Below are 25,251 nucleotides of genomic sequence, written 5' to 3'. Positions count from 1 at the left end.
CTTGTAGTTCATGACTGCAAGGGGTCAGTATTCATATAGGCTCAAAATATGTCAAACTCCAGATCTGGATATTAGTCCTGAGTCAGCCATTTGGTGAGTATTAGAGACGGGATCAGAACAGCAATCGGGCCAGTAATTTATTTAAGGAAAAAAAAGTCACTCCTATTTTCACCCAGATGACTGCTTTTATCGATGCAAAGTTGGAAAGTTGCAGAAAACATTCCCAGTACCCTTTAGACTTTATGAATGCTTTAGTGATTACTCACCATTGAAAGGGCAATGTTGGACATCAATGAGTATTCACTTCTACATGTACGTTCCTGGAAAAAGAACCTCATGACCTCAAAAATGTAAGCCAAGAAAAGAAGAAAAAATAGTGTACGTTAGAAGTTTAAACTGTAACGTACGGATACTTACTTGACTTGTTTTATTGTAGGTTTTTTGACCTGTTTGAAAAATGTTACGGTTACAAGACTGGAAAATTAAAATTGAAGAAACCAAAGCAATTACAGGCAAGTTATTTTTGCGGTTGGAACAATTCAGAGGACCGAACGTTGTATAAACAGATGTTTGGGTTTATTTTGGAATTCATGTTTGTATGTTTAACGTCAAACAGGAAGTTCTGGACATCGCAAGACAGCTGCTTGTTGAGCTTGGACAGAATAATGACTCTGAAATTGAAGAAAGCAAGGCAAAGCTGGAGCAGCTTAAAACCGTGCTAGAGATGTGAGTTGGGACTAGACAGTAAAAGTGCTTTAATTACACTCCTCTCAATCTTAAAGAACACAAATTTGTACTTAACGCGCTAGTGTGCTTGCAGATGAGTTCTGTCATTTTGTTTATTGGAGCTCAGCAGACCATGCAGCCATGCCTCTTACCTGTGAGGTGGGATTGGCAGATCTGGACTCTGGGAGGCAAAATGACAAGTGTAAGCAATAAAGAAAATCCGAGTCAGGCACTGCGGTGGCTCGTGGTTGATAATTCACCCAGTAACACAGGGCTTAAGGTCCCTTTAATCTGTGTGCTGTGGGTACAGAAGAGAGTCCTATGTATATCTTCAATAGATGAATTCCAAGACACTACGTTGTCTTGGGATAAAAAAAAAAACTTTATTGTGCCGGCTTACATCCGTGTTAAAAACAGTGTGCTGCCAGCATGACACGTATCATATGTACATACACATACCCATTCCTATTGATGGAATGGCTGTGGGGTGGTGTGGGAGCGGCGGCCCGCCTGACGTCAGGTGGGCCGCCGATCCCACACCGCCCCACAGGCAGTTTTCTTGAAGATATGAAAATGACAAATGTGCTTTCCTATGTGACTGAAGATGAAGGTAAGTCTAAATCATCTCTAAACACCTTTTATCCACTTTCTTTACTAAATTGAGGTTCTTCTGATCCATGCCAAAGGGTCTAAAAAGTCAGATAAAAATCATTCTGGGACTCCCCAACAGCAATTGTTGCAAAGACCGTGTAGGATGTGCTGGTAGGGGCCAAGGCTAGACTTCTGTAGCAGACAGTACTGATCATTTACATAGTGCAGCCTTGCCACCATCTATAGACTTCTGAAACTACACTTCAGGTGTAAACCTCTTATTTTATGTAACTATGGAGGATCCAAGCTTGACCTACTTTTTAATATACTGAATTCTTTGCTACAATGTTAATCCTTTCTAAACCACTAGCCTGGAGCAAATAACTCCTTGACCTTTCTCTAGCTGAGTCACTTAAAAGCACTTCATATGGATGCTGGCTGAAATTTATAAAGAGGGGGGTAGAACGACTATCTCCCCTTCCCTTCTTCCTCTTCTTTACCGGTGTAATCTAAGATATCACATTTGTGTAGCTGGTTACACTTGGAAGGCTCAGGCAGGGAACACTCTTGACTTTCAGTTTTCCGCATGCATTCTTCTGCATACTTTTTCTGCACACCAAGTGTGTTTCTGTGCAGGAAAACATGCACATTTTTTCACAGCAGCTGATGTAATTGATAGAGAAAACTGCCAAAATGTGCAGAGTCATCATGCCGAATGTCAGCTTTTTTTTTTTCTGCGTGTGAACAACACAGTAGGTGTGAACTAGCACATTGATTAACATAAGTTCTCGAGAACAGTTCTGCACGAGAACAGTCAAGTGTGTTCCCTGCCTCAAGGCTACTGCTGCAGGTTGAACTGGTAAGCTGCTTACAGAAATGGCACATGACTTTGCCTCATGGCTCCCCCCACCACCACCATGCAAAAAAAAAAGTTGGCAGTACCAGTGCGTCACATTTCTGATCAGCGGCAAACCTTAGTGACCTCAATTTACTTGCCGTATTAAACATATGGAAAATTAAGGTGGAGCTTGAACCCATTAAAGTAATTTGAGACAGTCTGCTTTAAATTGAATGTGTGGTGTTTATTGGCCTTTGTTGCATTTTTTTTTCATGTTTTTTATTGCTTTTTGTGGCATTTATTTTACAGTGTTTTACTGCTTTTTGTTGCATTTATTATTATTTTTAACAAATACTTTTTTCTAATTACAGACATTCAAAATATTGCAAATAAATATTTCTTTTTTTTTAGTGGTCCACCCGCACCACCAGGTGGTAATGTTTTGTGAGTAGAGGAGCGCTGCATTACTGTTGTAGTAAACAAGTCTTTTAAGGCGGCTATACATGGGATACAAGTGTCCTCATTATACAGCAATCTATTTTACCCAATTTCATTGCTGGAGTATCTGTTCATCCATCACATCAGCTTTTTTGCTGCTCATAGTTGTCCAGACATCAGTGGCACTGTTGCACTGTCTGCTTGGAGCACTGCAAGTGCTGACTGACTCTGTACCCAGCTAACGAAAGTTATTCATCGATCCTGATCACATTTCTGTTCTATAAAATGCCAGAAATCGGTCATCTATCAGAAAGTTGTTGGGGAACAGATAACTGGACTGTATTTAAAAAAAAAGGGGGGGGGGGGGGGAATTGGCCCATGTATGGCTACCTTTTACATTACATCAAAGTTCTCCAACTTGGTGACTGGTAACTTGGCCTTAATCTTCTCTGTGGAGCTATCCTTACTACACTTCAGAAAACGAGGGCTTTCTTCTACTTACAAAGCTTGCCAATCAAACCAGCAGCTGAAACTGTAAACCAATATTACATTTTCATTTGTGGGGTTTCATATTTTCCTATTAAATTTTTTATTCTTTACTTCTACACTTAATAAAACAAGAAATCACTATATATTCTCTTCAAGGTGTTGATTATTGTTGCTTTTTTATTATTGGTATTCAACGGATTGCTTATATTAAAGGTATGGACACTTTTCTGGAATAAATCGTAAAGTTCAGTTGACATACCTGCCACATGGCTGTCCGAAGACATCTAGTGAAGAAGAAGGTACACGTTAAATTCTGTGATCGTATTGATGAAGTCTATCCTATTCATAATACACTGGTTTAGGCACCCTAGGAATATCATCGTATAGACTTTAAGAAAGAAGATAATGAGGTTGATTCATGAAACAGCAGTGATATTTCCGTGCACTGTAAGATTACTATTCCGCTCGGAAGTACCGCAAGATACGCTAGTAGCATGTTTCCATAGTAATGGTCCAGCTGCACAAGTGAACAGGGTTAGCATCCGCTATTAACGGAGTGCCCGATAAAATAACAGGTGTCAGGGCCGCCTGCTATACAAACTGTGGCTACAAATATACTGTAACTGCAGTTTGCATAGCGGTTGGCCCCAACACCCACCATGTTTTGGGGTGCCATGCTTCTGGCACCCAAATTTCCTTTAATAACCGGTATTAGCGCCTGTGTGAGAATAGGATTAGGTTTTGTAATAGTCACCCATCTGTAAAATGACCAATATTTTACTGTTGGAATTACCACTGATTAGCGATATTGTACTAGCTTGGGGGGGGGGCATTTTTTGCATGTATTTCTGCTCAGTGGCCTCTGCTGAAACACAGTTGGATTTGTACTTTTGGCTTGATGGTTCAAGTGCTTGGTTCAAGAGCCACCAAAGTGTTGTGGGGAGGGGATATGGATATGGAAAACTGGGTAACCAGAATTCAAGGGAGAGATCCTGAGGGGTTTGCTCTTCCCAGTGAAGGTGCAGATAAGATTTAAAGTGACTTGAGCAGCACCCTTTATAATGAATCAAGAGTAAATGGCTTTAGCACATGTGGAAGATAGAAACTGTACTAATTGCATACAACTAAACATAGTCTTTATTGTGGCAAAAGCAGGTATTTTTGTCATTAAATCTTATAGGACTGATTGTCCTTTCTATTTGGAAGAGGAGTTTTTCTCTAATCCTACAACTCTAGGACAGCTGGAATTGCCACCATGCTTATTTTGGGTGTGATCAGCTAACCTTGCTGTCTGTACTAAGTGCAAGTGTTCAAGAACTCTTTTTCTAAACTGGTGGATGATCTTGCAAATCTAGAACAGACCACGGGCACAATATGGCATAAACCATATAAGCAGTACAGTAGGCTATTAGGTGTTTACTCTGTGTGTCACTAGTCTTAAATTTAAATTTGAGGTTTAATTTAACTGCCATTGTGGCTGCACAGATGATTTCCCATTAGGGCTAAGTGTGGCTACCACTTTGGAGAGGAGGAGATGTGGACTTTGTGTTTACAAGTTTGAAGCTCTTTTATCAAGGTCATGTCCAAGTGGTGAGGACTCGGCTCGCCAAGGGCCAGAGCCTACCGATTCTTCTCTGTATTGTGCTATCACTGGGTAGAACGCTAAGCTAAATGTAAAATTTCACCGGCAAGAGCCTTATGTGTAGTTGTATTATTTTTATCCCTATCGGTATGTCAGAATAAAGCTCATAGACAGAGCTCACAATCACGCGTCCTGCCTACTAGATCCTTTTTTTTTTGGTTACATAAATTGGGCACATTATTTTGGGGTGCGGTGCTTTTTCAGCCACATGAGAACCTTTCCTGAGCGTCTATCCTAAACATGACCCTGACCTTTTACTGTGGACATGTCTATCACTAAATTATCACATATGCCTTATGCTACGTACACACATGCGACAACGATCGTTCGTTGAGAACGACGAACGAACTTTTAATTGATGAAAGAACGACCTAAGTAAAGATAGTTTTAAAAGGTGTGTAACGATCTGATCGTTAGAACGAACGTTACATCACGTAAAGCGACTATTGCGCCTGCGCATAAAAATGAGAAGTTTCACAGAGAAATAGTGAAATGCGCATGTCAAGCCTAGTACGAACGACCGTTTCCAACGATGTACTACTTTTGCAAACGATCGTCGTTGGTTAAAATCCGCCGAGACAGAACTTTCTTTTGTAGCGATTTGGCTCGTTCGTCATTTGCCTTAATAGTCGGTGGTTCGTTTTTTGTAACGATCGTCGTTGGTATAGATCGGGGAACGATCGTTACAAACGACTATAGTCGCATGTGTGTACGCACCTTTACCTCAACCTCTAAACTGCCCTTCATACTAACTAATCCTAACCTTAAACATACCCAGATCCCTTCTACTATTGTGCTAGTACTTTTATGCCTAACCCTAACAGAGAATGTATGTTTCCAACTTTGTAATTAGTTTTTAGAGGGTGCTTGAAGCGGACCAGAACATCCATGCCTGGTGTGTAAAAGTAATCACTGGTAATCTTCATTATTTCACATAAAAAAGACAAAAGGGAGAGCTTGTCAATAGTGATAAAGCAGTTATTAACCAGTTCAGCCTATCTGGACGAGGATGTTTGTCCAGATAAGTTCTGCTGCTGCGCGGTGTGCGCAATCGGGCACGCTCCTGCCCGCTAGCCCCCCGATCAGTGAATGGGAATATAGTTCCCATTCACTGATCTAAGTGTTTCGCAGAAAAAACGACGATCTCTCATCAGAGACCTCCGTCTTTCTACCAAAAAAATAAGTTCCCCGTTCTTTCTAGTTCCTGGATGCGAGATCGTTCGCATCCAGGACTTTTTTGACTGTGGCCATCTTGTGGCCAAATAGTAAACTACACCAACATACATTTTTTTTTATTAAACAATTACATTATTTTGCATTTAAAATTAGCGGTTTCCCTCCCACACCAAAAATTACCCAAATAAATTTTTTAATTTAAAAAAATACAAGGGGGGCGTGGCTGGCGCGCTTGAGAGAAGGTCGCTTTCTAGCTGCGCTCCGCACAGCCGACTGCCTTTACTAAGCTTTTCTACAGCTGCAGGCATCCTTTTCCTCCGACAGACCCCCACGATTGGAGAGGACACCCCAGAGCACCGATGGGCCGCTCCAAGGATAAACGGGATGAGTCACCCTCCACTCCCGCTTTGTCCAGCAGACGCCGCCACGGGCAAGACAGCATGGCGTCCTCAGCCTCCTCGTGTTCAGGAGTTACGGTCGCTTCTTACCCACGCTCCCAAAATAAGCGCTCCAAGAACACCCCAAGAGGCTCCAGCGACCCTGATGCGGCTATGGATTGGACTCCCAAAGATACTTTGCTACTAGACACATTTAAAACGCTTCTGCACCGAGAGCTAGATACCGTAGCTAACAGAATTGCACAGCAGCTCAAAAAGGAGATTCGAGAACTTGCAAATCACATGGGAGAACTCGATGAGATGGTGGATAAAGCCTCCACCGTCCTTAACTCGCATGACAAGGAGCTAACTGAAGTGAGCGCGGAACTAGCTGAAGCTAAACTTCGTATGGAAGACTCTGAAAATCGCTCCCGCCGGAGCAACCTCAGAATCCGTGGGATCCCGGAAACTATAGAGGATCTGAATTCTACCGCTACCGCTATGTTTCAAGAATTGATCCCGGCCATGCCCATCGAACGCCTTGAATTTGACAGGATCCATCGGGCACTGGGCCCTAAACGGGCAGACGGCTCTCCGCGTGATGTTTTGATCAAATTCACTTTCTACAGAACTAAAGAGACTATTCTCCAAACAGCTAGAGACAAGGAACCCTTATCATTCCAGGGCTTCCAATATCAAATCTTCGCAGATTTGGCTCCTACCACTATCCTGAAGAGACGAGCCATGAAGCCCTACACAACAGCTCTTACTTCTCAAAGCATAAAATATAAGTGGGTCTTCCCCTTCAAACTTATCTTCACCACTGCGGGCCGTACTCATACCGTTACCACACCTGATGAAGCCCAGCAGCTCCTGGAGCGTCTGCATATTCTTCTTCCTTCTGACCCCAAGAGCTCTACTTCCAAACCGCAGGGACGGAGATCCCCCACCTTACAGGATACATGGCGACAAACCTCTTCTCCCGGAGCTTCTCCCAGAGCCTCCCCAAGATCCTCCAATAACACTGAAGCCTCCGCACCACCATGAAGATCCCTGCCATGCGGTCAAACTGCGCGCTCCGAGCTATGGCTCTGGTTCCTTCTCTACCAGGTTTCACTCTTCCTACCGAGGTCGGGTAAGACTTTTTGATTTCCCCTAGCCAAACCGGGCTTAATTCGCACCACACCCATATGAACATACTCAGTCGTTATTACCCCTTAGGCCCTCAGCCACCGTAACTGATTTGGCACCACATTATCCCGGAATAGCCCTCCCCGCCACCGAACTTTGGCCTCCATATAAGTTACCCAGTTCAGCTCCTTGAGCTTTGTTTGCTTTAGTGTAACTTGTTTCGTGATGATGGATCACTTATTCACCGTTTCAGGTCTCTAGGAATGTACTTTAAATCCCTATTGTTTTATCCAGGATTGATGTGTTCTTCTAGTTTAGTTTTTACTGCACTGGACTCTTTGTTTCTTCCCGTGCAGGATTTGAACTTCCCACCGGACTTGTTTACCTTATAACTATTACTGCCATCTGAGCTTATATACCTGCAATCTCAGCCTAACTACGATGCCGTAAATGAGTGACATTATCTAATATATACTAATCGGCTTCCTTTCTTTGTCATTGGACTCAAAATAGCTTCGACATACATACAATGATTAAATACGTGTGTTCTATGATGCAGGTTCATTTCTATATGATGGTATTTGTATTAAGCTCTATTTGTCCCTTCCCTCCCCCCTTCCCCTCCCCCTCCGATCCTATGTATGGTTCATAAGTCAGGGCCACGGAAGCAGCCATCGCTCCTCCCTTTCCCTCCTTTCCATGTTCCACACCTTATTTTTTGCTTAACTAAATGTTTAGTTTGATTACAATGGGACTCTCCCTGCTCTTGCTATTAAGGAGGTGGGTCGTGCATGACGCCTTGCTGCGTGGATTCCTTTATAAGCTAAGCAGCCTAGCTTTTCAATTTTGTTACGAGCTAGCCACGTTGCTGCTTATACTTTATTAGTGCATCTCTTACAGCCCTAAAATGGTCTGGATGAGAGCCCCGGCGGCGTGGAGCGTGCCTCACTATCCTTTTTGTTATGGTTTTCAAGAGTACGGTGACGCTTTATATTAGAGTACTATTAAGTTTTATGCTTTCTGTGAAAATACCCCTCTTGCTTTCCATTATTAACCACTGCCACTGCTTACAAACCTATAGCAATAATCCTGAGCTTATCTTTTTGGAAGCCTAATATTTCTGGAAGACCTAATCTGATCTGATCCTGGTCCTCATTCTACCCTCCTTAGGCCCGTCCTCCCTGCTTAGCTGGCTCTTTAACTTGACGCCTGCACTATTTACACACCATAGGCAAGTGAGGCGGTCGGCTGACACGCCCCCCCCCCCCCCTTGATTCTTATGGAGCCCCTTCAACAAGTGGCCTCCTTTCTTATCAGGCTTCTCCTGATAATGACCCTCACCTGGGCAACCTACATGAACACCCGGGCTGCAAGGCCCTCAACATTCTCAATACTCGCATGTTCCTGCTACCCCCCTCCAGGAGGTGGTCCCCAGCTCTCTCTGTTTCTACTTCACCCACCTTTTCTCTATCCCTTCACCCTCTTTCTCCCTATGGGTCCCTCACCTCCTAGTCTGGACAGTTTTTTAGCCTGCATACTTTTTAACCCTCCATGATGACTAATACACTCAAGATCTTCTAACATAACGTCCAGGGTTTTGGTTCCCCCCATAAGAGATCCAAGGCTTTTACGTATTATAACTCCTGTCATGCTGACATAGTTTGTTTACAGGAAACTAGACTAGCTAAACCTTCCTGTCCAAAATATTTGAGCCGACACTTCCCAGATGTCTATTTTGCTTGTGCCCGAACTAAAGTCAGAGGGGTCATAATAGCCTTCCGAAAACACACCCCCTTCATCTGCAATAAACAAATTGCAGATCCCACTGGCAGATACCTCATCCTCATAGGGTCCTTATATGATCGAGATATTACGATAGCCACATACTACGCTCCTAATGCCCATCAGTCCAACTTTTACTCACACTTCTTGCAATTCCTCGCACAACATGGGGTCGGCCAATTAATTGTCACTGGGGATACCAATGCGACACTAAACCCAAAACTAGACAGACAGAGAAATACGACTTCTGCTCCATCGGTCGATACCTCTGATCAACAGGGAGCTAAAATCAACTTCTAGATAAATATGGCTTTATCGATGCTTGGAGGGAACTTCATCCTACATCTAAAGATTTCACATTCTATTCACATGCTCATGATAGCTTCAGTCGCATTGACCATATTTTTGTCCAACAACACTGTCTACACCTCGTCCCTGCAGCTCGGATACATAGCACCTCCTGGTCCGACCACTCCCCCATCTCTATCTGTTGCTCAATCTCCCTACCTCTTCGCAGGGAATTCCTTTGGCGCCTTAACGACACCATGCTGACTAAAGATGAGCTCTTAAATCGCCTCAGAGATAGGCTCAAGGAATACTTTCAGGACAACATAGGTTCTGTATCCTCCTCCCTTACTCTATGGGAAGCGCACAAGGCGACCTTGAGAGGTTTTTTGATCAGCATGGCAAGTGAGTTTAAACGACAAAGGAATCTCAAGATAGAAGATCTGACCGCTAGGCTAGATAAAGCAGAGCAAGAATGGAAACAGACTCCTTCCAGCATTAATAGACTGATTAAAGAACGGGTCCGTACTGAACTTGATCTCCTACTCGCTGATAAAGCTGAGCGACAGATGCGTTGGCGGAGACGGATGTTTTATTATAACGCCAACAAGCCTCTCGCCTTACTGGCACGAAGCCTTAAAATTCACCCTCTATACCCCAAAATTCTCAAGGTTCGTGATCTCTTGGGTCAGACCACGGCCAACCCCCGCAAGATAGTGGACATTTTTGCTAAATTCCTTTCCAAATTATATACTAACACATCAGGGAATACCGATGAGGATATCATTTCCTTTCTAGACCAAGTTTCCCTCCCTAAACTAACTTTGGATGCCTCAACTCTCCTCAGCGCCCCTATCACTGCACTTGAGGTTCAAACGGCCATAAAAACTCTTAAACTTAATAAGACTCCTGGCCCAGACGGCTTCTCAGCCCAATATTATAAAAAGACTACAGATCTAATTGCCCCTACCTTAACTAATTGTTTTAATGAGCTCAGGGAAGGAAAGCTCCCCCCACAAAGTATGCTTAAAGCACAAATCTCTATGATCCCTAAAGAAGAGCAAGAAAGCCACGAAGCGCACCAATTCCGCCCAATCTCTTTAATGAATATCGACCTAAAGCTACTGGGCAAAATCTTGGCCCTTAGATTAAATAAGCTCCTCCCTGCTCTAATACACAGAGATCAGGTGGGGTTTGTCCCTGGACGCCAGGCTGAGGACAACACTAGAAGGGCTGTCCTCTTGACTCACTTCTTACATCACCGTAAGATTCCAGGGATATCTTTATCATTAGATATCTTCAAAGCTTTCGACACCCTCTCCTGGTCGTACCTAAAACATACCCTTGATAAATGGGGCTTCACCGCTCATTTTTTAAATTGGATCGAAGGAATCTATTCCTCCCCTACAGCATTTGTAAGACATCTGGGCCATAGTTCAGAAAGCTTCTCAATCGGAAGAGGAACGAGGCAGGGCTGCCCCCTGTCCCCCCTCCTCTTTATTTTAGCCCTAGATCCCCTATCTAGCTCTATTAGAGAGGACGTCAACATTAAGGGAGTGGAACGGGCGGGTATCCACCATAAACTATTATTCGCGGACGATAACCTACTTTTTCTCACGGAACCTCAGACCTCGGTTCCCAACGCCCTAAGAGCATTTGCCCATTTTGCGAAAATCTTGGGATTACGTATCAACGCAGCTAAATCCAAGGCCATGAACATTTCCCTAGATGAACAGTGTTTTTCTCCCCTAAAAGAATCGACTCCAATTTTAATGGGTTCGGACTCTTCCCTATCTAGGAATCAGCCTGACTCCGTCTTATACCTCCCTCTTCGCAGCTAACTACCCCCCACTCTTGAAATCTTTACCGAACCTAACAAATACTTGGTCTACTCTCCCCATATCCTGGTTAGGCAAAATAAACTCAATAAAGATGACATACTTAAATTACTTTACCTTTTTCGCACTTTACCCATCACAGTCCCTCCCCACTATTTACGTATTTTCCAGAACAAAATATTGACTTTCATTTGGGGTCATAGGGGCCCTAGGGTCAAAAAATCTACAATGTTTGCTCATAAACTAGATGGGGTTCTGGGGGTACCACGGATCTCTTCATCTACCATGCAGCTACAATATGCCAGCTAACTCGTCTGTTTCAATCACAAGATACCCCTTTGTGGGTCTTTTTAGAGATCCCTGATTGTACCCCTTTACTCCCTGGCACGTTACTCTGGCTCCCACAGAAAGTAAGACCCTTAACCCTTAGCCCCCCTTTATTGCATAACTTGAAAATCTGAGACTCACTCCGCTATTCTGCCAACCTACAATCTCCTCACCTTCCACTACTGCCTTTGACCCACAATCCTCTTTTTCCTCCGGGATTAGATAACCCGAAGGCATTCTCCTGGTGGACGGACCGCGGACTGACTCCAACCAACTTTCTCAGAGGCTTATATTCGTGGCCCGACCTCCAGGAGAAATTCCAAATCCCTCAGAGGGAAATTTTCAGATACTCCCAAATTAAGCGTTGGATTACGTCCCTTATCCATAATAAAGATCTTTCACGTAATCTTACTCCATATGAAAACATCTGTCTCTGCCAACCCAACGCTAAGGGATTAATATCCACAATTTACTCATTTCTCACTCGCCCTGACCCACCATTACAGCATGCCTATGTAAACAGATGGGAAAGTGACCTTTCAAAAACTAGAGATAGGGAAGACTGGATCAACATATGGGGTAGGGTCTCCAGCTGCTCAAATAATCTCCACTCGGTTGAAGCAGCTTACAAAGTCCTAACTAGATGGTATCTAGTCCCTGCTAGAATAGCTAAAATCTTTCCATCGGCCAATCCATTCTGCTTTAGGGGCTGTAGAGTAATTGGAGATATGTTACATATTTGGTGGTCATGTCCACGCCTGGTTAGGTTTTGGAGTCAGGTCTACAGACTCCTGGCCTCTCTTTTCCATAAATCCCATAAATGAATGGGAGGTGAATGTTGCTCGGATGCATGAGGTTTTCGACATTGTGGGGCTGAACCGGTTAAATCAACTTGAAACAAAGTGTATTGTAGTTTGGATATTTCATAAACCTAATTCTATTATACAGTACTCTGAGCAGTTCTCTGTAATAGGTTGTTTATTTTTCAGACTGTCGCAGAGATGAGCCATCACTGCTTCTAGTCCTTAAGTGGGGAGGTGAACTGACTCCTGCGGGGCGAGTCCAGGCAGAGGAGCTCGGGAGGGCATTTCGCTGCATGTATCCTGGAGGACAAGGTATACTGTACATCTTCAGCACAAGCTTGATACATTTTATTTAGAAACATTTGGTGACGCAGTAGGTGAGTGAAAAATTTCCTGCTCTTCATACAAATATATTTACTACATATTTTGAAGATCTGCATTAACTCCATGTATGTAAAGGTGACAACAGGTCTAGTGCTGACTAATTCAACATAGATCTGCAATTCTTGCCATTGCCAGGCCCTTTTACTTAGGCCTCTTTCACACGGGATGCTGAAGATGGTAAATTCACAGCCTGTCTGCTGCTCCTGTGCACCGGTCAGGCACTTGCTAGTGCTCGGCATGGGTGGTGGAAAGAAAACCCCCTCTATGTAGTCACATCTGAGCATGTTCAGGTGGGGTTACAAACTCTGCCATTCGGCTGCATGGAATTGCAGCTAGAAGACACTCAGTGGCTGGCTGTCGGGAAGAGTTCAGCCTCCCATGTGAAAGAGGCCTTAAGGTGTTGGGATTGGGTATCTCCTCTCCCTGCCTGCTTCGGACTGCAGTGCAGTAATCTGGTTCTGGAGGTCTGAGCCTCCATAGACTGACGAGGTAAGCCATGTAGTAGGGCTTTATAAAGTAATGTATTGCATAATTATTGATCTTCTTTCTCAGGAGACTATGCTGGGTTTCCAGGGTGTGGACTGCTTCGGTTACACAGTACCTATCGTCATGACCTGAAGATCTATGCATCAGATGAAGGGAGAGTCCAGATGACTGCTGCAGCTTTTGCTAAAGTATATTTCCATTTCTTTAAAATTGCTTTGTACCTTTTTTTTTTTCCCCCTCTGCTGTAAATGATTCTATAGAGAACTATAGAATCATTTACAGCAGGGGTCCCCAACCTTTTCCGGCGCGGGGATCACTTTCTGACTAAATGTTTCTCCGCGGGGGGGATAAGGAGGAGGTGTGTGTGGTGTAGGGTCGGAGTGCGCGCATCCTGGTGGACAGTGTCGTGCGCGTGTCCAGGTGGACAGTGTCGTGCGCATCGCGTCACCGGGGGGGGGGGGGGGGGGGGAGGGGGGTTGGAGCGGCAGCATAGCTAGCATAGTTGCCCTAGTATAGTTACCCCAGTATGGCTAGCATGGTATATAGTGTATCTAGTATAGTGGCCAGTACAGCTAGTATAGTTGCGCAGTGGACAGTGTTGTGCGCAGTGGGCTACGGGGGGGGGGGGGGGGTGCGGCGACATAACTAGCATAGTTTCCCCAGTATGGCTAGTATAGTGCCCAGTATAGCTAGTATAGTGCCCAGTATAGCTAGTATAGCGCCCTAGTATGGGTAGTATAGAGGAGAGAGCGGCTTCCTGTAGCGGCGATGTGTATGTTACTATGGGAACCGCTCTCCTGCCTCCTCCTCACAACAGCCGCGTTGTGCGCTGCTGTGAATCAGTTACACGGACATGAGAGGGGAATATAGATTTAGCGGCCGCCGGCTAAAGCAGCGGCCGGGGGGGGCAAGAGGACTGTCCCGCGGCCCAACTGCAAACGTCCCACGGACCAACTGTGGGCCGCGGTCCACAGGTTTGGGACCCCTGGTTTACAGGATGTAATTCATTGAAAGGGAACCTGAAGTGTGAGGAAGGTGGATGTTTTAGGACTCCCCCATTAAAAGCCACTGCCTGCATGTGCTCCTACATGTGTTCATGCACTGTCTTGTGTAAAAGTAAATGATTACTGCTAGAAAATGGCAACAATCTTATAATAAAGTTAGGCAAAAAAATAAGTTATGCAAGTTAAAAAACGGAAAAAACAATAACTAGGGATTAAAAAAATAAATTTTGAGTCCTGTCACTATTTATTTATTTTCTTTTTTTTAACCCCAGCTTAACCTATTAACCCCGTGTTAACCCCTGAAATACCTATATCTGTTCATACACATTTAATGATTGCCGCCTGTAGCAATCTGCTGTTGCCTAGCAATGCATCTGATCCCTACAGATGTGCACGCTGGACGTAACGGCCTACTAGGTGCTCAGCTTGTGATAAAATATGGCTTGTGCTTTCATTTTATCCATGCAATTAAATTCACTGTCTATCTCACCCTTTGCTTTAATTTCCCACACTATCCATTCAATAGGGGTGGTCACAATGACGTTATAGACATATATCAAAATAATATTTTGTGTCCACCCAGGGGATTGATATTTAAGAATTAAGCCTTTATTTAGCACAAGTACAATAGTAATAAACAATTCCGCCCTAAAAACAATTAAAATGAAGGACCTGCGGAGCGCTCCTCACTCATACAGCCTAGCAAGCTGCACTCATCCCATCCACACTGGTACCGGTACCAATCCGACGTAACTCAGAGCGGGGAGACAGAGGCAGCCAGGCTGTAGCAGAAGCTGGAAGGACCCCCGCTATTGGATCAGCACGCCACCACTCCCCGCTGCGGACGCGTGGCTGGGTAGAGAGGTGAACAGGTGAACACCCTGCTTGTACGGAAATCCGGGGAACAGGACCGGAATCGTTTGGGACTGGTGAGATACTGGCCGGACCGACTGAGCAAGGTGAAGTGACTGTACCTGTGCTTGAGAGTCCTTGCTAGGCTGGAGGAATGGGCTTCTGCTACAGCCTGGCTGCCTCTGTCTCCCCGCTCTGAGTTACGTCGGATTGGTACCGGTACCAGTGTGGATGGGATGAGTGCGGCTTGCTAGGCTGTATGAGTGAGGAGCGCTCCGCAGGTCCTTCATTTTAATTGTTTTTAGGGCGGAATTGTTTATTACTATTGTACTTGTGCTAAATAAAGGCTTAATTCTTAAATAGCAATCCCCTGGGTGGACACAAAATATTATTTTGATATGTGCTTTCATTTTAACCGGAAAGAGCCAAAATTATTTTTTATGTGTTTTATAACTGTGACTTGTATTGCTTAAAGAGAACCCGAGGTGTGTTTAAAGAATGTTATCTGCATACAGAGGCTGAATCTGCCTATACAGCCCAGCCTCTGTTGGTATCCCAAACCCCACTAAGGTCCCCCTGCACTCTGCAAACCCTCATAAATCACAGCCGTGCTGTGAGGCTGTGTTTACATCTGTAGTGTCAGTCTCAGCTGCTCCCCCGCCTCCTGCATAGCTCCGGTCCCTGCCCTCGTCCCTTCCCTCCAATCAGCAGGGAGGGAAGGGATGCAGGCAGGGACTGAAGTTCTGCAGGAGGCGGGGAGAGCAGCAGACTGACACTATAGAGATAAACACAGCCAGCTCTGACAAGCTGTTTGTCAGCAGCGCGGCTGTGATTTATGAGGGATCGCAGAGTGCAGAGGGACCTTAGGGGGGTTTGGGATAGCAACAGAGGCTGGGCTGTATAGGCAGATCCAGCCTCTGTATGCAGATAATATTCTTCAAACCCACCTCGGGTTCTCTTTAAAAGGAAATAAATATGGCAGCTTCGATATCCCTCTCACTTCAGGTTCCCTTTAAGATTTTGCATTTCCTTTTTGCTTTCTTTCCCATTGACTGTTCTGCTACAACTGTTGATAACTGTTTTATATTTTGCTTCCCTGGTTGTTATGGCAGGTTAGAAAATAAATGGGAGAAGCTGATGATTTATATAGAGCCAATATCTTCTCTAGTGCTGTACAGGTTGCCATAGTGGAAGCAGAGACTGTTCTGGTACTTGCTGTAATGCTTGCATTTTCATTGCTAGGGCCTGCTGGCTCTGGAAGGGGAACTGACCCCAATACTTGTTCAGATGGTGAAGAGTGCCAACATGAACGGGCTCCTGGATAGTGACAGTGACTCGCTGAGTAGTTGCCAGCATCGGGTGAAGGCACGGCTTCATGAGATACTCCAACGGGATCGGGACTTTAGTTCTGAGGACTATGAAAAGGTAAGACACTGAGAAACAGAAGACAACATTTTGAAGACCACCAAATTCACACAAATCTGGTTTATATAATTTGTCTTGTCATGTTTTTAGTCTGATAGTTAGCCAACCCTAAAGCCCATCTGCAGGATTGAATGTTTTTTCCCCCTACTTAAAGGAGATCCCTTTTACCCCTAAACCTTCACTTCTGCTCACCAAGATACCCTAAAGCTCTAGCCATAATGTTGCTCTTGGAGCTTTCAGCCAGGTCCGGTGGCTCAGCCTTTGGACACGCACACATTATACATTTTAATTTAACAATGATGGGTCAATTTTACAACCTTCTTGTACTATGATGGCCAACAGGCACTCACCGTTCACCCCTCCTCCGCATGGTTGTCACAGCCAGGCACCTTGACACCAGTATTGGGGGAGAGGGTGGCATTGCTGTAGCGATGTGACAAGGTGAGACTGTAGCAACTGCACTATAAAGTGGAATAAAACTCTGACATAACCTTTAAAAAAAAATACTTTTAGCACCCATACAGTTACCATATTTGGTTTTGTGCACAAGTAATATTGCCTGTTTACAAATTACAAGGTCCCAAATTACAGTTTATCTGCTCTGAAAACTGGCATTGCATTTTATTCATAGATCTGAGTATATAAATACAGCAGCTATCTAGTGAAATGTTGTCATCTCTTCTTGTCAGCTTAGTACAGTTCCATTTTTAGCATGTGACTGGCTGTAACTAATTGTAGCAACAGAGGAATGTAAACAAACTATAATGTTATCTCATTTTCGGATGCACATCATATGCTTAAAGAGACTCTGAAGCCTCCCTAAAATCATGTTTTTATTTTTAAAACCTCGTAAGCATGATTGCAGCACCTAAAACGCCGCATCACCTCGGCTGAAAACTCAATTAATCACCCCTAACTCCCGGGGCAAAAATCCACGACTTTCCTGGTCGGGATTTTGCTGCCTGGGGAGGCAGAGCTTTGGGCTGTAGTTCTTCCTTCATGCTCGTCAATCGATTCTGATCGCCACCTCTCCCCTGCCCCTCTCAGTGAAAGAAGACTGAGAGGGTCGGGGAGAGGAGGCGATCAGCGCAGATGGATGCGTGTAGAAGCAGAGCTACAGCCCAAAGCTCTGCCTCTTCACGGAAGCGCTCCCCGCGATGTGCCCCAGGGAGTATGGGGTGATTAAGTGAGTTTTCAGCCGAGGTGATGCAGCATTTTAGGTGCTGCAATCATGCTTAAGAGGTTTTTAAAATAAAGATGATTTTAGGGAGGCTTCAGAGTCTCTTTAAGGAGCTTTCCACTACAGAACAAAGTGCTGTGTATAACTGTTTGAATGCTGTTCTGCTACAATTTTTTTTCTGATATAAATCTTTTAGAGCAAAGAGAGGCTGAGTTTCAGAACACAGAATGTCCTGCCCGAAGTTGTATTGGGCGTGGTCAGAAAATTGTGTGATTTTCTTTTTTATATTTAAAGTTTTATTAGAACAGGTTGAGCAATTGTACATATAGAACCAGTGTACATATAAAAAGGATACATAACCGTAAAGGCACTTCAGGCAAATATCCATAAAGTGAATGCCAACTGCAACAAACACAATTGCTAACTTCCAGCTAGAGCAATGTCCTGCCTCTATCTGGCCAGCAGACGCCAGTCAGCCAATCAGGTGTACTGTCATACACCCTTTGCCTGCTGTACCAAATCTAGCAAGAATTACATAAATTAGCATTCAGGTGGTAGGCTTCGGTTGGACGCAATTCGGCTGTCATGCGGACCAGTGTTTGTGATTTTAAATATCCGTAAAGCATATTGTGATCAGAAAAAGCAATTATCCAGCGTCTGCTAATATATTATGAACTAATTATTACCCCGGGTTTCACAATAACTTTTGCAGTGCCTATTTGAGAACCGAACTTATCATGTCAGAACCTAATTAAGCATAATACCACCCTGTAGAAAGGGGAGGGTGTCAACTAAGACACTCCCCACCTAACCCCGTAGATTAAAGGATAGAGAGAAGGAAGAAGAGAAAATAACTGAGAGAGACTAGAGAAGGGTCAACCATGAGGCAAGAGACCAACTATTGCATGAACACATAGAGCTTATATTCAGAAGTCTGTGTGATTTTCTGTAGAGCGTAGGAATTAGTTTGGTACCTACAGGACTCTCTCACTGCCTTCCATCCTTCTCACACATTCTGTTTTCACTGTCCTTTTAGCTGACTCCCACTGGAAGCATATCCCAGATTAAGTCCATGCAAATTATAAAGAATCCGGTTAGGACTTGTGATAAAGTGTATGCGTTGATCCAAAGCTTGACATCCCAAATACGACAGAAAATGGATGACCCGAAATTTGCAGGTAACATCATTTCACGCATGTTCCATTTCTACAAAAGGTTAAACCTGCCATATGTTTTCCAGTAAATGTGCTTTTTATTTGTAATTAGGAACAGCTTTACTACATCCATCTGCTTGGTTTCCAGTTATAATGCATCCATCACAGTAATGGGACACGGGCACTTACACATTCATCAGGGTTTTTACAGTTACAGTGCCAGCTGATATTTGCCAGAAATGAATGCAGTCTATAATGATTAGCTTTCATTGGAAATGAAGGACTTGTAACATATTGCTGTGTTGTGCCTCCAGATATCCAGCTGTACCACAGCGAGAGCCTGGAGCTTATGCTGAGACGCTGGTGCAAGCTGGAGAAGGACTTCAAAACAAAGAATGGAAGATATGACATCAGCAAGATTCCGGACATTTATGACTGCATTAAATACGATGTGCAACACAATGGCTGCCTAAAACTGGAGAACACAATGGACTTGTATAGAATATCCAAAGCACTAGCTGATATTGTTATTCCACAGGTAACGCTGTCTTGTGGGACTACAGATGAGAGGAGATTTGAGTACAGTGTAATTAGACTGAAGTGTCAGTTATATCTTCCTGGATAAGGTAGCATGGATTATAAGAGACTGAAGCATGTTACCTGAGCTGGGTATATCATGATATAACCCAGATTACCTTGATTATGGGGAATTATCAATCATGCCTAATTTCTAGTGTGTGTTTAGCTTGAAAAACACACGTACACACGTACACGTACACGTACACACACACGTACACACGTACACACACACACACACACACACGTACACACACACACACACACGTACACACACACACACACGTACACACACACACGTACACACACACACACACGTACACACACACACACACATACACACACACACACGTACACACACACACACACGTACACACACACACACGTACACACACACACACACACACACACACGTACACACACACACGTACACACACACACGTACACACACACACGTACACACACACGTACACACACACACGTACACACACACTCGTACACACACACACACTCGCACACACACACACACACTCGCGCACACACACACACACTCGTACACACACACTCGTACACACACACACTCGTACACACACGTACACTCGTACACACACGTACACTCGTACACACACGTACACTCGTACACACACGTACACACACACGTACACACACACCCACACACCAAACTTTCTCATGGGCCACAAAGAGTTCTTAACCCTTTAGCAACTTCAATAGTTACCTTGTTTGAGATAAGTGCACTGCTTTTGACTTAAGTTGGCATAACTCGTTTTGCTGTCAATTCTTGAAATGCTTTGATCTTTCTACTAGCAGAAAATATAGAAAATGAAAGCAGAAGTCCATAGTTATTGTCTCACACTGCCTCCTAGTGTAAAGTGGTCATAAATACACATTACAGCTGTACTAATGAGAAGCAGGGAAATGTAACAAATAAGAAAAAAAAGTGCTAAAATAAATCGGCCTCGAGCACTTGAGCCTCTAAATTGGCCGCTTAAGGGTTACATTTGACAGAGGGGCCAGACCAGTATAGGTTGCTGATATGCCCACCTCCTCCACAGTACTGGAAGCCAAACGTGTCCCCAGTCTTAAGTCGGCACCTAGTTCAGGTAGCAAGTGATACTCTTCTCCCCCCCCCCCCCCCCATGTAGGTAGCCTGGTGTACCCCAAGTATTAAGTAGCCCCTTCCCCCACTCTAGATGGCCGCAGCAGCAAAGGAAAGCTATGCTCATCCTGTTGAGGGCCCATGATTTACAGGGGAAGGAGGTGCTGAGGGAAGTTATTCACTTTTAAAATTGCATGCACAAGCATTTTGTACTAAATACTTTCACCAATGTTGAAGTTCCCTCCAGTCAAAAGGGTCCCTACGCTACCCACACCAGTCAGCAAGCAGGCAAACATCTCATGCTCTTGAATCTAAGGCATGTTAGATTCTACCTCTAAAGGAAACACATGCATGCAAATCTAAAATCCCCATAGTTGCAACTTTGCATAAAGAGGGAGGGAAGAGGACACGGCAGCCACATATCCAGCCCTGCATTGGCCGGCCAGATTGAAAAAGTAAATGGGCCAGGGAGAGCTATTCTTTAGTCAAGCAGTCATCGGAGGGCTGGAGAGTGAAGGAGTGAGCGGCTCATGATGGCCATTTAGCTTCATACAGTGTCTGGCTGTACAATGCTAAAAGTGCCGTAACGATCAGTATCTGTTAAGATTCATACCAAAATTTGGAGCAGTATCAAGAGGTGCACGGCGGTTAAAGAGAACCTCCGGACTAAAAATCTACTCAGCAGAACTGAAGGCTTGGTGTTTTTTTTAACAGTTTCACAGCATCAGAACTTTGGTTTTCTTACCAAAGCATAATTTTTAGCTGCATTTTTAGCTAAGCTCCACCCATCAAAGAAAAAAGCCCTTACTTTTTTTCCCTGATGCTGTGCAGAGAATGATGGGATTTCCTATGTTGTTGTTCACGTCGCCTAGCAACTGGGAGGGGTGATCAGCACACAGGACAGTTGGAACTGTGTCTCATGTTCCCTGTCACCTCCTTTCAACCAAAAAGAAGGCTGCCATCATGAAATCAAACATTTGCCTGTTCTAAAACAGTGTGGGTAAGAGATTATATTACCAATCTATTTTAATTAGCATAACTATTGTAACTTTTTAATGACAGTATGTTTGTTTAGGATGGAGTTCCTCTTTAAGGTGCATACACAGGACTAGATCCCTCAAGGTCACAGGGTACAGAGGCCCTGGCGAGGATGGAGAGGGGACATGGCAGGAGCAACTTGATGGACAGGCTCAGGGGGAAATGTACTAATGGAAAATTATAATTTTGTCAGTGAACAAGATAGTCACACATTTCCTACAATATATGTTAATTCCTTGTGAACCCTCTAATCCTTGGTACGCTATCACTCTGACCAAGAGAACGTGGGACAACTATTAGTTTTACTTGTTTTATGTTGTTGCAGGAATATGGTATATCCAAAGCAGAAAAGCTGGAGATTGCGAAAGGTTACTGTACACCTCTGGTCAGAAAGATTCGCTCGGATCTGCAGAGAACGCAGGATGACGACACCGTAAATAAACTTCACCCACTGTAAGAAGCTTTATTCCTTTATTGCCTTACAGACAAGTGGGAGCTGTGACAGCCTATAATTACAAGTGATGGACTTTTGCTTTCAGCCTGTGACTTGTGTGCTAAACAGTCCTGCATTCTCTTGTCAATGAAAGTAACAGCTAGCTAAAGGGTTTGTAGATCAAACATTAGACGCAGACTAATGCAAAGGAAGGCGATATGGCAAAGGTGATAGTGGCAGATGCCAGACACAGCGGGAAAAATGTTCTGCATGAGGTCTTAGGGCTCTTTCACATTAGGGCAGATTTTCTGCGTTTCAACGCAAAGGGTAAAGTTTGCGTTACCCAAGGTGAAATGAAAGTCCATAGACTTTCATTTTAGCTTTCACATATAACGCAGCCTTTTTGTGCGTTGCGTTACACTGCACCCAGGCGCAGTTTTTCAGCCAACGCTAGCTTTATGCGTTACAATGTTAGTCAATGTAAAACGCACACTATGCGCGTTTTCAATCCGTTAACGCAGGCAATCAGTCCCAGAATGCAACAGAGGAACAATGTAGAAAGTTGAAAACTAAAAGAAAAAAAAATTACCTGCGTTTTTCTATGTGCAGTACCGGATTGAAAACGGATTAAAAACGCACACTCACTGCAGTGCAACGCATATCAAAACGCATTAAAAGGGATACAACAAAACGCATGCTTTGAGCGTTCTCCAACGCAAGCTCTTATGTGAAAGAGCCCTTACAGACGCAGCTGCTTAGAACTAGTAACCTGTTGTGACATTGTTACAGCAAAAGTATTTACTTGGTGACAGCCATGCATTCTACCCCGATACATTGTTTTGACTTGGTGACAGGTGCTAGACATGGCAATGTTCTGACAACCAGGGCTGTGGAGTCGGTACAAAAATCCTCCGATCCTCAGTTTAGGATTCCTCCGACTCCTCGACTCCGACTCCTCTAATTTGCATATTACAATCTTGTTGATTGAAAGTATGTAACATGAAATTCGTCTCTTAACTGCCAACGCTTGGGAATTTTAAAAGGCAACTGCAGTGAGAAGGATATGGAGACTGCCATATTTATTCCCTTTATTCATAGACTAAAACTAGTCCTTGGTAAGAGTACTTGTAAAAGGTACAGACCGGAACAAAGAAGCTCTATCAGGCCCTAGGCAATGTAACTGTGGGTACATGTAAGAGTGATGTGCAGGTACTCTGCAGGGGAATAAGGAGATTCTTCCTCTATTACACATTCTTCATGCACAAACTGAACCAGGTTTATGGGTGACAGACAACACCTCTCTGTTCAATGTGCACAACATTCTCAGTGGATTCCCTGCAGCTCTGTGGGGAGTGCATATGTAGAGTATAGTACTACTGTGTAACAAAGTAAACCTGAGACAGATGAAATTCAAGTTTTATACATACCTGGGGTTTCCTCCAGCCCCCTTCAGGCTAATCAGTCCCTCGCTGTCCTCCGCCACCTGGATCTTCTGCTATGAGTCCAGGTACTTGAGCCAGTCTGGCGTAGTGCGCATGCACACACTCCGCCGCCGGGAGCGTATTACACCTGCGCAGCACTATTGCACAGGTGCAGAATACTCCTGGCTGTGGAAGCGGCATGCGGCCGTACTGCGCTGACTGGCTGAATTACCAGGACTCATAGCAGAAGATCTAGGTGGTGGAGGTGGACAGCGAGGGACTGATTAGCCTGAAGGGGGCTGGAAGATGCCCCGGGTATGTATAAAATTTTTCTTTTCATCCTTCTCAGGTACCATTTAATTCGTAGTCACCAAACCAAATTTAAAAGGGGAACTGAAGAGAGAGAGGTATATGGAGGCTGCCATGTTTATTTCCTTTTAAGCAATACCAGTTGCCTGGCAGCCCTGCTGATCCTCTGCCTCTAATACTATTAGCCATAGCCCCTGAACAAGCATGCAGCAGATCAGGTGTTTCAGACTTTAAAGTCAGATCTGACAAGACTAGCTGCATGCTTGTTTCTGGTGTTATTCATATACTACTGCAGAGAAATAGACCAGCAGGGCTGCCAGGCAACTGGTATTGATAAAAAGGAAATAAATATGGCAGCCTCCGTATACCTCTTACTTTAGTTCCCCTTTAACATATCAAATTATTTGATTTTATGAGCAAAAAAGAGTGCATACATTTGCATAAATCAGAATCAACGCAGAATGATTTCCATCTCATTGACCATCTCTATTAGTGACACGGCTACACATCAGGCTTTATACTTAAGCATAGATGTTATTTAGTATATATGTTACGGCCAGAACCCGAAGTCTGGCCACTTCGGGTTCTGGCCGGTCAGAATGCAAAGTGGCCGGCTGATCCGGCCAGTGTGCAAAACGGCGACTTTTTGCGGACTTTGGCCGGCCAGAACGCATTCTGGCTAGATGTGGCCGGCCAAGTCCCGAAGTGCCGTTCCCCACCGCAAATTACCTCCTTTTCATTTGTCCCTACTGCTGCTGCCGCTTTTTTTTTTTTTTCTCCCCCCTAGTCTGCCCCCTCTTCTGCAAGTGAGGACTCAGGGCTTCCTTTCATGCTGCCGGCTGCAGCTGCTTTCTTCCTCTCCTGTATGGACCCGGGGCTGGCTTGTAGGCTGCCGGCTGCAGCTGCTTTCTTCCTCTCCTGTATGGACCCGGGGCTGGCTTGTATGCTGCCGGCTGCAGCCGATTCCCCCGCTGCCTTCCGTCTTCTATCCATCTTCTCCCTGCATCCTTCTTTCTCCGCTTTCTGTCTTCTATGCATCTTCTCCCAGCCACCTTCCTTCTCAGCCTTCTGCATTCTATCTTCTCCTCCTCCCGAGCAGTGCATCGGAGCAGGCACCTAATTTAAAGTGGACCTTAACTTTTTCACAGGACTGAAGGAAACTCTTACAAATTGCACCCCGTATGTATCCAGAGCGTTTAGCCTGCCTGCTCTCCCTCATCTGTGACTAATAACCATTGTAATTTGATCTCACCTGTGTCACCTGACTACCGCGGCAGAGCAGCTAGTTTGAAAGCACAGGATGTTAAATATGTCTGTCTAAACTCTTGCACTGGACAGAAGGAAACCATAGCAAAATGCACACTGTATGTATTTAGAGAGTTTAGCCTGTCTAATTCACCCTTATCTGTGACTAATCACCATTGTAATT

General features: G+C 44.4%; 1 protein-coding gene across 9 annotated transcripts in view; it reads left to right on the top strand.

Moving 5' to 3' along the window:
* PPIP5K2 (diphosphoinositol pentakisphosphate kinase 2) overlaps positions 1-25,251 on the top strand; it is a 150,739-nt gene that overhangs the window by 88,027 nt on the left and 37,461 nt on the right. For all 9 annotated transcript variants that reach the window (XM_068247465.1, XM_068247464.1, XM_068247462.1 and 6 more), the window contains exons 12-20: positions 437-512; positions 617-726; positions 3,296-3,381; positions 12,630-12,755; positions 13,380-13,501; positions 16,412-16,594; positions 18,811-18,952; positions 19,243-19,466; positions 21,985-22,112. In XM_068247465.1, coding sequence (XP_068103566.1) covers positions 437-512; positions 617-726; positions 3,296-3,381; positions 12,630-12,755; positions 13,380-13,501; positions 16,412-16,594; positions 18,811-18,952; positions 19,243-19,466; positions 21,985-22,112 — 1,197 coding nt within the window. The remainder of the gene's footprint in view (positions 1-436; positions 513-616; positions 727-3,295; positions 3,382-12,629; positions 12,756-13,379; positions 13,502-16,411; positions 16,595-18,810; positions 18,953-19,242; positions 19,467-21,984; positions 22,113-25,251) is intronic.

Source organism: Hyperolius riggenbachi, chromosome 1, assembly GCF_040937935.1.
Source record: "Hyperolius riggenbachi isolate aHypRig1 chromosome 1, aHypRig1.pri, whole genome shotgun sequence".
In the NCBI taxonomy this organism is placed as follows: domain Eukaryota; kingdom Metazoa; phylum Chordata; class Amphibia; order Anura; family Hyperoliidae; genus Hyperolius; species Hyperolius riggenbachi.
Note: the sequence above shows the minus strand (reverse complement) of the source record. Positions and strands in the feature narration are given on the sequence as shown.